Source organism: Colletes gigas, unplaced genomic scaffold, assembly GCF_013123115.1.
Source record: "Colletes gigas isolate AHSC1104 unplaced genomic scaffold, ASM1312311v1 Colletes_gigas_Sc00012, whole genome shotgun sequence".
NCBI lineage: Eukaryota > Metazoa > Arthropoda > Insecta > Hymenoptera > Colletidae > Colletes > Colletes gigas.
In genome coordinates, this window is record NW_025106641.1 from 4277886 (window position 1) to 4291003 (window position 13118).

Genomic DNA, 13118 nt, shown 5'->3' on the forward strand with positions numbered 1-13118 from the left:
TATGGCTTAACGTCAACGTTCGAGTCAACTGGCACGTCAAAGTAATGGCAAATCTTCTGCTACAAATGCTATAAAAAATAGGCTACTTTGATGTTCCGGTCGACTTGACACCGACGTGGCAATTGGCCTTTAGACGTCACATGATTGCATTTTATTCGAACAAACATTTGGCGCGTGGTGTAATCTCTGTACGATCGATGAAATCATCGGTTATCTAAAATTATACAAGTATTATTTTTGAACCATTCTTTGATTGAAATTTCAGTATATTTCGTATTTATTCGTGGGATATTATTACAAAATTAAAGAGACAGTTAGCAAAGAGGCAGCTTCGATATGGCAAATACCAGAATCTGTTATTTTAATGCGAACGGAAGCGAGTTTACCGATAGCAAACATTGTCATGTTGACTAAAAATTACGTGTGGTCGTGGAAAGTTGAATGTAACGCAGGTGTAACACGAAATCGATGTTTTATTTATATACAATATTTACAAGGGCATACTGTCGTCGAATGGTTAATAATGTGTTCGTACGCTTAAACGTGTACGAGATGGCATAAGCATGGTGGCTTTAGTCTTTTTGATTTTTGTCTGTCGCGATCCACGATGAATTTCGTTTTCCTTTGCCAGCGCGACGCCAGGACCGTTCTCTTTCTTTGTCGTTGTTTTTATTATTAAATGCAGCTTTCCTGGATCGCCGCGCTCCTGATGACCGTCTCCGAATATCGTTGCGGCCTCTGGAGACTGTAAAACGTCTGCAAAAAGACAGAGATGTCGCTCGTTATAGCAAGAGACATAAAACAAATGTTTGCCGCGAATCTTTGGTAGCAAAACGATACGAGAAATTCGATTACTCACGTTTGGCGATGCTCGTGGATAATCCGACGACTCTTCTACGACATCGTGAGACATCTCTCGTCCTTCCAAATGACGCGGCCTTCGTGGCAGTGATCCATAATGTAGAAGCTTTCTATCTGAAAGAAGTTTCGTGGGAGATAAATGATCGTTGTATCATCTTTAGTTTGACTTGCTGTTAGTTGGAGTAATCGACGTTTCAGCGTGCGAATATTACCTGTGAAATGATTGGTCAAGGCCGTCGTGGGTATGAGATCGGGATTTCCGTCTTCCTCTTCGCCTTTGCCAGCGAAAGTCGCGATACTGGGTTGTTGGGGTGGTTTTGGTTTCGCCGGGGTGGCGGCGTGTTTTCTCCAAAGCGCCATCAGCACCCCGGTCACGATTAGCCCCAAACCGGTCGCTGTACCGCCTAGGCCAATCAGAATCGGCGACATGTCCACCGAAGATACCGATTCACCTATAAACGAAATCTCTACCAGTTCTACTTATACATAATTCATTCAACCGACGTACGTGGTCGAAATTTAATTCAACTTGGCTCTCTTTCTCCCTTTCGCCGCGCACGACCGTCCATCCCGCTCCGTTCGTCTCTTTTACGATTGTTTCGCCTTCGAGTTCGATTCTTTTACGCGTTCCTCGCGCGAATCTCCGAAAGCCTGTTATACGGTTTATTCCGCGCGTACGAATCGCTTCGAGACACGCGACGGGTTTCTAATTTACTTGTTTGTCGTTCACGCTTCCCCAGAGAACGTCGTCGGTTGAATCGCTGAGAGAAATTTCTGGGGAACCTAATCTACTTCCAATTAGGGTCTTACTACTTCGGTCTATTGCGAAACTTCGTCGAGGCGGTACTCGCTTAGCGCCGTTCGATTAACGTGTTTATTAATTCACGCGTTGCCATCTTCGCGAATCGGCGTAACGAGCGCCGAAGCTTGTCGTTTTAAACGCGATGGTATTTTCCGGCCGTCGTAGATCCGGATAAAGAAACACGCGAACCAACGGGTTCTCTGAAGAAGCTGGATGATGGATATGCTCGGTTCGATTCCCGCGCGTTTTAATTTCGTCGTTTCTCGTTGGAGTTTAAACGTTCAGTTCCGTCGACGAGACGTCTTCGTTGCCACGGAATGATTAATGAACGCGGCGAGCGACTCCGGGGGCGGTGGTACTGTTCGGGGCCCGGGTGCTTCTATCGGGGAACGGACGACACGGGTTCAAGTAAAAGGAAGAAACGGACGAGAGAAAACAGAATGCATAATAATAGCTCATAAATTTCGAGGCTTGTTTCCGGATTCTGCGGAGGTCGACCGTGCCAACGTGCCGACAAGCAACGTTGCATTTCCTGCCTCGCTTAAGACGTGTTCTCAAGATTTCTCGTATCCCGGCGGCGATTAATAATTGTTTACCATCTCGACGAAACCCGCATATTTTACGGTGATTATATTTTCTTGCGCCGAACGCGACGTTCCCTCGTTGGCTAATGGCATCGTTGATAATTAACCTCGTTCCGTCAACGTTGGATTCGCATCGATTCGACGTTCGAATGACAATTTCGTCTAGTGTTTGTTTTTTATTTAAAGATATCATTCAATTAAATTGTCGAAACGCATTCTTTTCTCCTCGTTCGTGTTATGTATTTTCGAACAACGGCCCCCGGGGGGTTGCATAACACCGACTGCAGATGCACCGAGAACGATCCGCGAAAGAGGCGAAATGGGACCGTGTCCAATTCTCATTTGGCTACTATCCTGCATTCTTTTTTTTTTATTTTAAACGTCAGAAAGAAGGCTACGATCGCGTGTCTATCGAGAGTTTCGGAATTAACGCGATTAGAAGTAGCTACGATTACGATAACGATATCATTGACGAGAAGTCGAACGAAATCATTCGCAACGTTGCTCGAAAATATTCCGTACATTTCCCGAAACTTTTTCCGTCGACCGGACTGTTTCGTTGTCTCGATCGCGGGTACGCAAACACACGAAACTTTGTTCATCTCTGAACGAGAGGAGCTTCGACGCGTCCGCGGATCTTTCGAAAAGCGGATTCCCGTCTTTCCGTCCGTTCCGTGTTTTCCGTTCAACTCGTGTCAGAGGTACTTACGCACCGGTGAACTTGGCCACTCCTTTCAGCGCTACCCGTTCCATGATCACCGGATCGCTGGAGCCCTTCATATTGACCGCGTAAAGGGCGACCGTCGTCGGTTTGTGAAGCTCTAGCTCCCAGTGAGGGCTCGTCGACTCCAGCCGTTGTTTGTCCACGATCGCGACGAATTTCTGCGGCAATCCGCCGTCGTATCCCTCCGTGCACGATATCCTTATCCAGGAACCGGTCTGGTTGTAAGCCGTACAGTTTTGCAGCGGGTACGGTCTGCCTGCCGAAGGAAACGCGATTTTTTTTATCAATCTTTGTCATTTCCAGCTCGAAACTTAACGAAAATAACTTGTAACCGACTGTTCTACTTCGTGGCAGAATTAACTATCGAATTCTGCTCCACGATGTACGAGGGTGATACTTCTGGGACCACCCTCGTAAGATACGCTCTGGTTATAGAAAATAGTTCGCGTATTCCAACGACATGAGTTAACGCGTTACCGTATCGTCGCGTGTGTGTGTGTTTCAGCGTGTTTATGGATAATTTAACTACAGCGTATAGGTTTAATTATTTTTTTTTTAACGTACACGCGTGTTAACGGAAGCTCGTGTACCGTACAATTTCGTTCGTCGGCCGGGCAAGGGAAAAAAGTAGCGTAGCCCACGCCGTGGCTCATATAACTTCATTTTATTGCGTAACGAAAATTGCAACGCGATGCTGCACCGTTTCGCAACCAATGAAATTATGTTCCACGGTCGTCATTATCGACGATGGTGTTGCATTAACGAGATCGCTTGTATGCAAATAGGGAACTGAAAAAGCTTGTGGAAAAGGTGGACAATGCGGTCGGTATAGTTATTCCACACCCCCTTTTTTTTCCTCTCTCTCTCTCCGTCCCCTCAGTATAACGCGCGATGAAAATAATCCTTTGCAGCAACGCAAATTAGTAGATCCACGATAAAACAGATTTCCTTCGTTTTTAAAGCCCTTTCTCTTTGAATCCGCTCCTTTCGACGCGTTTTCCATTCTCTTTCCGTGCCCTGCAAATTATTTAAAGCGCGCGACGCTTTGTTTCTATTTTTTTTTTTTTATCGCGAGTACGCGCGCGCGAATTATTTTCAAAATTTCTCGGAAAATCTCACGGACACGGGAACACGTTTTCGACTAACTGATTTTCCAAGCTTTTGTCAGCGCATGCTTTCAATTTTCTACAAACTGAATATATAGGGTTATCCAAATTGAGCGTCACATCTTTAAATTGAAGTAAAACACAAACTATTTGAGATATTTTGTGTTTTCTTATTTTAGCTCGTCAATTGTTTGTGGTTTATTGAAATAAACTTTATTTTTTAAAAAAACCCCATAAGAAAAAGTCAACGGAGTTAGATCGTATGATCTTGGGGGTCAGTTGATGTCTCCTCCTCGAAAAATCAGGTTTCGAAACAAATGTTTCTAATAATTTTCAACACGCTCAATGAGATCATCATTTTGGTAAACTTTTTGTTGCTCGGGAGCATAGCGGGATGGCTCGTACTCCAAATTAGCGACTCGATCCGTGTTGTTCGCGGTCGTTTCTCGAACATCTCTCCATCAACCGAGGTTCTTCTCGCGGACAGGGTCAAAGGAACGCCCACGTCATCCGTCGGGCGTTTCCGTTTATCACCTTGCATCCTTGTTTTAATTAACGAGTTAATTACTCAAGACCGTCGGGTCGACTAGCGGGGCGCGTTGCAACGTTTCGCGTTGGATCCACGCGCCAAGTACCGGCCATTGGTCGGCAAAAAACTGCTGCCCGGTAATTACATAAGAAATACGTTGCTTCTCCACCGAAACTAAATTATGTGTCCAATTACCGCAAGCGGTGCGCGTACGTGGGTTACGGCCGAATCACGGCGAAACTATAGACCGGGTTAAACCGACGATCGCGCGGTCTCGACGCGGACAAAATCAACCCCTTCGATTTTTGCCCGGCCTCGATCAAGTTTTGTCCGTCGAACGTTCCCGGCCCTTTGCACCGAGTACGGCCAACAGATTCGCCGCGGTCGCGGATCCGAACACCGGCGAGAATCGCGTGTATACCATAATGAACATATTCAATTACGGTTTTTATTAAATTCCCGCAAAAACGCGCATACGACACAACCGATGCGAACTCTCGACGCTGCTAGCAGCTGGAGACAACGCGGTGCTTTTCATTCCGCGAACTATTACCAGAGGATTTCGGGTCGCGGGCCACTTGGTTCGCGTTCTCCCGACAACTTTTTCCAACCAAAGAATAATTAAAAAAACATCCGCGAATTTTTAATGCCTCGCGTCGATACTCGAGAAGTTTCCACGGTGCGTTAACGCTCAGTACGCCCGGTTTATATTCGCCATGGAATTTTCCCGCAGCTGGAAAACGCCGCGGTTACTTTTTAACCGTCGCGCGATATTCTCTCGACTCGTTATAAGAATGGGCGAACGTTCCCCTTCGTTTTACTACCCGGCATAAACACGTTTACCGTTTTTCTAACCGTTTCGCGAAACTCCGCGGTTACTCTCGCCCACGCACAGCGCACGGATACTGTAATGTTTCCAGCGCGGTTCGTTTGCTACTCAAATAACGACGATTTAAAAGGCTTTTTACGAACCTGCCGCGATCACTTGGTAGAGACAGGGCTGTTTCGAGGGACCGACGACGTTGCTGGCCCAACAGCCCAACGTCCCGTAATCCATGTCGGACGAGGGCGTGTAATTCAGTCTACTCGAAGTGCCTTCGTTAGTATACTTTGTGGACGGAATATCGTTGAGATCTCCGCTGCTGTTGAAGGTCCAGTGGAAGGTGACGGACGTTGGGTTGGCCTCCACTTCGCAGACTAAGCTGATGGTCTCGTGTTTTAAGGCCCCGTGGATCTCCTCGGGGAGATTCAAGGGCGGCGGTGTCGCGTTTTGGTACCTCCAACCGGCGGAATTTACAACGTGCTTACAAATAGGAGCGACTAGAACAGAAAGCGTTCGTATACTCGTAATCGATATGAAAGAGCGGAAGCTTCATCGTCGAGCTTCCGGGATACTTTTTACATTCCGGGACAATGTACTTACACATAACCTGGAGATTCATTGTGTTAGAACTAGCGCGACCCTCGACATTGACGGCCATGCAGGTGTACTTTCCGCCAGATTCTCGAGTTATACTCTGAAGCACCAGAGAGTGGTCCGAGAGCACTATGCCGGCGGTGACGTTGTAATGGAGCTCTTCTTCCTGAATAAACAAAGGGGAAGAGATCCTGCATGAAAGAAGCTTCGCTCGAGATTTCGAACCCGGGGACCAGCGTGCAGAAGGAAACGATACGAGCACCAGATACGACTGGTTCGTCTTCGCTGTCCGCCTGACCGATTCAATTGTAAATTTATCGAACCGCATTCGACACTGGGCTGCTTTACGCTAGCATTTGTCAATCTTTTCCATCTCTCGTCTGCTACACAATTATCAGTAGGAACGTATTTCATATTAGGGCGCTCTGTAAATTTTTGAGATCGTAGAGGAATCGAGGGGATAAAGGACGAGACAGGGGAAAAGATAGACGGTGGACGGTTTATAGCGTGCACCGTGTACATAGTTAAGTCGTCCCCGGGTAAATGGTTACAGGGAAGAGTTAACGACGAGACGGGGCGATGCGTCGAAAAGTTAGGCGCCGGTGTTTGGTGCATTCTTCGTCCCCCGTCCGGACATAAAGCCCCCGTGATGCGCGCGAAAGATTCAAAATTCACCTGACGGGTAAAAGCACGATCTCTCGACTCGCGGCGAAGTTTACACGCTCGAAGCTTTCAGGTGGTTTCCGTCCTGGCCAGGTCTTTAGCAACGCGACCCGCCAACGACCACGCGAAAACTCTTTGACGCGCCACGACATTTTTCTACCGAGTGTTTCCCCGAGTCGAGCTGTGCACAGCTTTATTTCTCCTCTCGTCGCGAACGAACGTACGCGTTAGAAATAAGGGCAAACAATTTGATTTTCACGCGGTGGCTCGAAGACACGAGACGTTTCCAACGAGAGAAAGCTTTTGGTTGCGCGGTCTCGCTCGCAGATTGCCGCTTGTTCCGACGGCTCGGACAAAGAGAATTTACGATGTATACTACCAGTCGACGATCCTCTGTCTCCCTCTTTTCTCGTCAGCTCGTTATTCCGCGTACACGGTGGACGCGCGAGCGACCTCGCGTCTCTCTACACTCACGGGCGTTACACTCGTCTCTGACCACTGGTGTACAAACATACGTATCGCGTACCTATGTGCCCGTCGTACACACGCGTTTACGAATTATAACGCTCTCGCGTCGCACGGCCCACCCGCGAATTCTCGTTCCTCCTCCGGTGTCTGCCTTTTCCACACACACGGCCAATATTATAATTTGCCCCTTAACTTTTCGACAAAGGCTTTGCACACAGATTGCGAGCCCAAGGCGCGTCACGCGAAACGGAGACCGTGGACGGATGTAAATTTCGGAAACTCGATTATTTCTGTCTGCTCGAGGAACCTCATATTCCCGCGGATGTCTCGCGACGGGTAGACTACTTGAATATTTCATCGGACTCGCGCTAAAATCACAAGTTGTTAAACCTTTCGTTTCCTCGTTCGCGACCCGAAACCGCGCGAACTTTCGGATCGTCGAATCCGATGGATCGCGGGTTCCTCGAGGACCTCGCTCACGGTCTTGGCAAATCTTCAGACACGAACGATCATTTGGAAGATCAACGTCGAACTTGCTCGATTCCTCGAGCTTGCCCTTGTCATCGATCTCGAGTAACTTTGAATTTTTGAATGTGGATAAACCCTCTCGAAGCAAGGAGGAACGAAGAAACAGGGAAAGGGGTGGTTCGTTTGCTTGTTTCATGCGAGCAACGTGTGTGTGTTTCGTTCGATTTTCTGGAGTTTGCGGATAAGTTGTACGTGCCATCCCGTGTAGTGGAGGAATATGCCTCGAGCGACTCGAAACTATCTCGGATTGGGAGGCAACGTGTCTAGGTTCGCGGCGCTAGACATTACTATTATGACTACTGTGCATCCAAAACATGCATTCTTCGAATACGCGATTTTCTGTTCTCTCGGCGTGGCAACGGGCACGCTCCAGTTACGTACAACGAGCAGAAGAAATATTTCACCTTTGGAATACCGAGTTCTTTCATCCCGCCGATTGTACATATCTTGGATCGAAAACTGTTACGGTAACGGAGACGAATGGAAAAATCGTGGTATATTGGCTCTCGATGTTATTGTATCGTCCGGTTGATTAATACAAGTTCGAGAATATGTAAATGGGCAAAACTTCTGCCTATTGTTGCGTCGAGAGTACAGGGAAACCTGTACAAAAGCATCGTATTTGCTTTTACGGAGGAGGAAAGTAGAAACGGTGTCGCGTTCGTATGGTAAAAATATTGAAAAAGATGCGTCTTTTTTTTCTTCTCTCTCTCTCTCTCTCTCTTTCTTTCTCTTTCGCGGTTCGCGTGAATTTTACCGCGAATTTCTTTATTCGAACACGACTGTATTAGACGTTAAATATTCGCATTCGTGTCAGAACGATAATACGTGTTCGCGGTGAGCAAGGAATATATATCTGCTGCTCTGCATTGCAAACGGGTGCCAGGGAAGGGGGTAGACAAGAGCGATAACTTCCATTCTCGCAAAATATCTCGGAACGTGCGTCTTGCCGGCGTGCTAGTCGTATTCTTATCTGTCGGATTATGCATAAAGCATAAGCAGGCTTTCTTCGTTTCCCGATTCCCACCAGTACGATTCCTCTTACGAATCCGAAGAAATTTCGCAACAGACGGGAAGCAACGGCGCAGCCGACGCTGTTAACATCAAGCTGACGTTATCGAAATCCCATTAATCCGAACGGAACGATCGGATTTGAAAACAACGTGTTTTAATATGCCGACTCGAACCGGACTCTTTGTACCGACGGTGGATGGTTCGCGATTCCGAATACATAAAAGTATTCAGAACGCGCGTGTACGGTTCGAGCATTCATCGAAACAAATTAAAGGATTTTGATTAACGTTTTGTCCGTAAACTCCGTGTTTCGTGTGCTTTAAACTTGTAACAAATGAACACGTTTCGTACGTTGATATTTTTCGGTGGCTCGTTTGCAATTTGAATCGCGCGCGTTTGTGAATCAGTCTCTTTCAGCGACCGTGGAAACGCGAATACGTAAAAAGCTCGGGCGTAATTGTGTTTACAGAATTTTTTTTTGTTCGCGGTTTACGTGATTCGTGTGCGCGAAAAGCCAACGGAACGGGGACCATAACGCGCGGGCAATACAGCCCGCATAATGACATTCGACGCGTACGTAGCATCGCGATAACGGAAGCGTCATATTCCGGGACGCGTAGGCGAATCGGCGGAAGGGTATGACTTGATGTAACGCGTCTAACGGATTTAGTTTCAACCGCATGTCACAGCGCGGTGTTATCTGCTGTTGAATATGTCACTGGGAAGCACGCGTACCGAGCGTAATGATGGCCGACCGTGATCATCTTTCTCCCTTTTTAACGTACCCCGGGAAACGATAGCTGTAACACGAATCCACGATCGAACGTTCGCCGTTCGCGCGTGACTCTCGTCTCCGTGTACAGAATTTCTGCCATCGGTTTCGATTAATCGGTCGTGTCGATGGTAACGGACGTCGCTTTACACCCTCCGGGATAGTCCTTTAAACTCGTCTCGACCGCCGACGCGATTAATCCATTCGTTATCCGGTTGCAACATCCTCCATTCGTCGAACAACAATCTTTCCACGGTGTATCCGAGCCGGATGGAGCGTAATTTAATTGCGTGGAGTGTCACTCGATATGATCGAACAATGACCCTCGAGATTATTAAAAGAAAACGGAGCTGTAATAGAGTCGACTTTTCATAGATCGTACTTGAAAAGTTGCGAGATGGCGGACGCTAACAAAGCCATTCGATATTAACGCATTCTCAAGTTTCGCGAACAGATTGCACAATTATTCCGGACGACGATTCGATTTCCTCCGAATTTTCAATCAGCCATCTCCTCGGTGTAGGTTCGATATTGGCGCCAAAGAAATCTTCGATAAAATCCGCGCGCTGAATGCTAACGAGGATCCAGGAATGGATGGTATTCGCCCCCATCTAATTAAATCCCGTTAGTATATTATCTCCCAGAAGCTCTCTGGATAATCTTGGTCCAGATCTGCCCGAACGATCGAAACCTGGTACGATGTAAAGTAATTAACGCTATTATTTAAACACGTTCGCCTGTGCTACCGTTGTTCTCGATCGAATCTTGGATCGCTCGTTCGCAGACGGTGGGCGAGTTTTACGAACGTTTCGGCGTACGTAGTGGATTTTCCGCGATAATGGCGGAAATGGCGGATACGTGTCATTCGTTCGTCGAGAAATTTTCATCGCGCGGACGTTTTTACGCGAGCATTTTTACGGATTGGTACACCGGCTTTGCCCGACGATTCGCGGGCAATTTATTGGTTTGGTTTTCGGAACGCGCGGCGGCGGGGGAAGGGGGGGGGGGACACCGAATGGACGGGAAGTGACAACGGGGAGGCCGTAAATTTACAATAATTTCGACAGAGTGCACACGAGCGCGCTCTCTCCAGCGGGTTCGAGCTCCACCGAGAACGAACGCTCCGAGACATTTGAAATTATCCCTCGCTCTGTCTGGGAGTTAGTTCCCTTCCCGACGAAAACTCTTTTCCAAGACTTTTAAACTCTGTTACTTATTCACTGAATCTCTCTCTTACCTTTTTTCTTCGACGACCCGGCACTGGATCATATTCCTCCGGATAGAAGGCGTCCTATTATTAAAACTTTTTCTCTCTCTTATTCGATTTTACGAACTTTCGATTATTCGAGTTCATTCGATCGTAATTCTTGCCGTCGGTTCGCGCGCGTTAATTAAGAATCGCGCGCAACGTTCAATTAAGAATTTGTCGACTACGAATCCGAATGAGGAGAGGAATAGAACGAGTATACCCGAGCGAATGTATTGCATCATTAATTTCGATGTTTTGCTCGCGGTAAATGCTTGAATTATTCGAAATCGCGCGAGATGATTTGTCCGCGTTGTGTTATCCAGACATCGTCAATTTTTAGAGCTCCCATCGCTCGACACAAACGGATATAAGAATTATTTCTCCTGCAAATGTCAGTTTTATACACAGCAAGTCCTCGTGTAACAATGAAATGTCTGCCAGTTTAGTTATTTTGTCTATTAATTATGACACTTACAGAACATTTTGCTTCAGGCATCGTATGGGCAATTAACAATACATTTTACGACTAGCTCTCTGACAATGATCGCAACTAATATTCCAATATATTTGTGTTGCTTTACAATTAGCGATATTGTTTATGTTTCCAAAGTTATTGCTGAATTGAAATTATACCGAACCTATGCGTTTCTCTACGATATACGTCAAAACCAAATTTCCCACCAGTCGAAATCATTCAAGTTTTATTCGAAACACCTTTTGATGCGATCCGAAGTTTCAAAGTTATCCGACGGGGATGCGTTCTATCTTGACATCGGGCATTGTCCCCGTTAAATCCAAACGTGCTTTCTTGCGGCGAGAAAAGGGGACGGAAGAGGAGGGTCAGAAAAGTTTGAAAATATCGTGAACTTTGCTTTGACAGGGATTCGCGCGACTAGTTGATCCGATTGAATTTTTCTATTTAACTTTGTTTCTTCGGGTCAGTGTCGATGTTGCACGCCGGCCGAGGTACGATCAGAATTGGCGTCGCGTTTGCTCAAAGGTCGTCGCTGAGGGAAACTGCGGGGCAGAAGAAGGGGTTTTCAGGACGCTCGTAGGATTTCGTCGATCCCTTGGGAGAGTTTCGTCCCGACGGAGAAAATGATGGAAAGCATAATCCCCCTTAAGAGGCTTAACTCGACGATCCTCGAGTGACCGAAGATAACGCTCGAGCTTTTCAGGTGCGAGCCATGAGTTTTTCGCGAGTCAAGACGAAAAAAAAAGGAAGATCGTTCCAGCGACACGACGACGTTTCCGTGTTCGCCATCGTTTCTCTCGCGTCGTATCGCTCACGCTTTAGCCTACGGATCGCGTATGTCCTGAATTTCCATTCAAGAGGCAAAACGACACTCGACGCGTCTACTCGAAACGTCTTGGATCGCGAGCTCCGTTCTTTCGCTCTTCATTACCGCGTAATTTTCTAGATTCTCGAGTTTATTGCGCGACAAGGTTATATCGCGTCGACTTTTACGCTCTTGTACCTTCTTTTTACGGGCAGGCAATAAAGCAAGCCCGAGGGAGGAATTCGTCCCGGTATGTCGTTTAATTTTGCGCCCGTGTCGATTCATCGGCGAAGCTTTTTTACCACATTTCCTTGCCATTCCGTATGCGCGCGGGACACACACGGGGGAGACGGAAACCGGATTCGTCGCGACGAGCTTCCACGAGCTCAGCGCAGTTTTCGGGCTTCGTTCGTCACGGGAAGCGGGCGGAAACGAGAGAACCGGATGCAGCAGTCGGATTGACGTACCTCGTGAAACCACGCCAATTTGTAAGCCCTAGGATTCGCCCTAACGTTGCATTCGAAGTAAACGTCTTCGCCTTCCTTGATGTTCTTCGGATTCAACGACGAGCCCATCTTCAGAGTGACGATAGGGGAAACTAAAAAAAAACATAAAACATCAGAACGCAAACGTTAGAAGTGGACGGAGTGCACGCATCGTTCGACGAAGGATCTAGATCGAAACGGTTAAACGACAGATCGGAATCGCGACCATCATGGCGGTCCGGAAATTCCGCCTCGTCGCTATCCGTCGGTGCGTTGTTTATGATCCGAAAGCTCGCAATAATATTCGAACATTAGCGGAACGCGTTAATGAAATTTGCATTTTCGCTCGCGCGAAACGCGACCGAACGACCGGCTAGTCTCGCCGGAGGGGGGGGGGAAAGGGGGGGGGGATCGAAACGCGAAACTATCGTAGTTAATAATGTCACGGTCGAATTAACGGGAAATGTTTTATCGCGCGTAGTTCCTCGCGTCGCGAGAATCGCTATTGAATTTCGCGTGACACACGATTCCGCGTGCGTGTATCGATACACTCTCTGCCCATAGGTACAATCGCGTTTCAATAGACTGGTTCGCGATAAGACAACGTCCAACCCTTGACGCTTTATTCGTATTCGT

The 13118-nt window shown here is 47.3% G+C and overlaps 1 protein-coding gene across 1 annotated transcript in view; it reads right to left on the reverse strand.

The window, feature by feature from the left end:
• Window positions 1–596: 596 nt before the first annotated feature.
• Window positions 597–13118, reverse strand: part of LOC122398906 (hemicentin-1-like) — a 125092-nt gene continuing 112570 nt past the window's right edge. The window contains exons 8-14 of the mRNA XM_043399170.1: window positions 12465–12595; window positions 6030–6189; window positions 5579–5926; window positions 2961–3227; window positions 1074–1313; window positions 860–975; window positions 597–756 (exon numbers count right to left, since the gene is read on the reverse strand). Coding sequence (XP_043255105.1) covers window positions 676–756; window positions 860–975; window positions 1074–1313; window positions 2961–3227; window positions 5579–5926; window positions 6030–6189; window positions 12465–12595 — 1343 coding nt within the window. The 3' untranslated portion in view covers window positions 597–675. The remainder of the gene's footprint in view (window positions 757–859; window positions 976–1073; window positions 1314–2960; window positions 3228–5578; window positions 5927–6029; window positions 6190–12464; window positions 12596–13118) is intronic.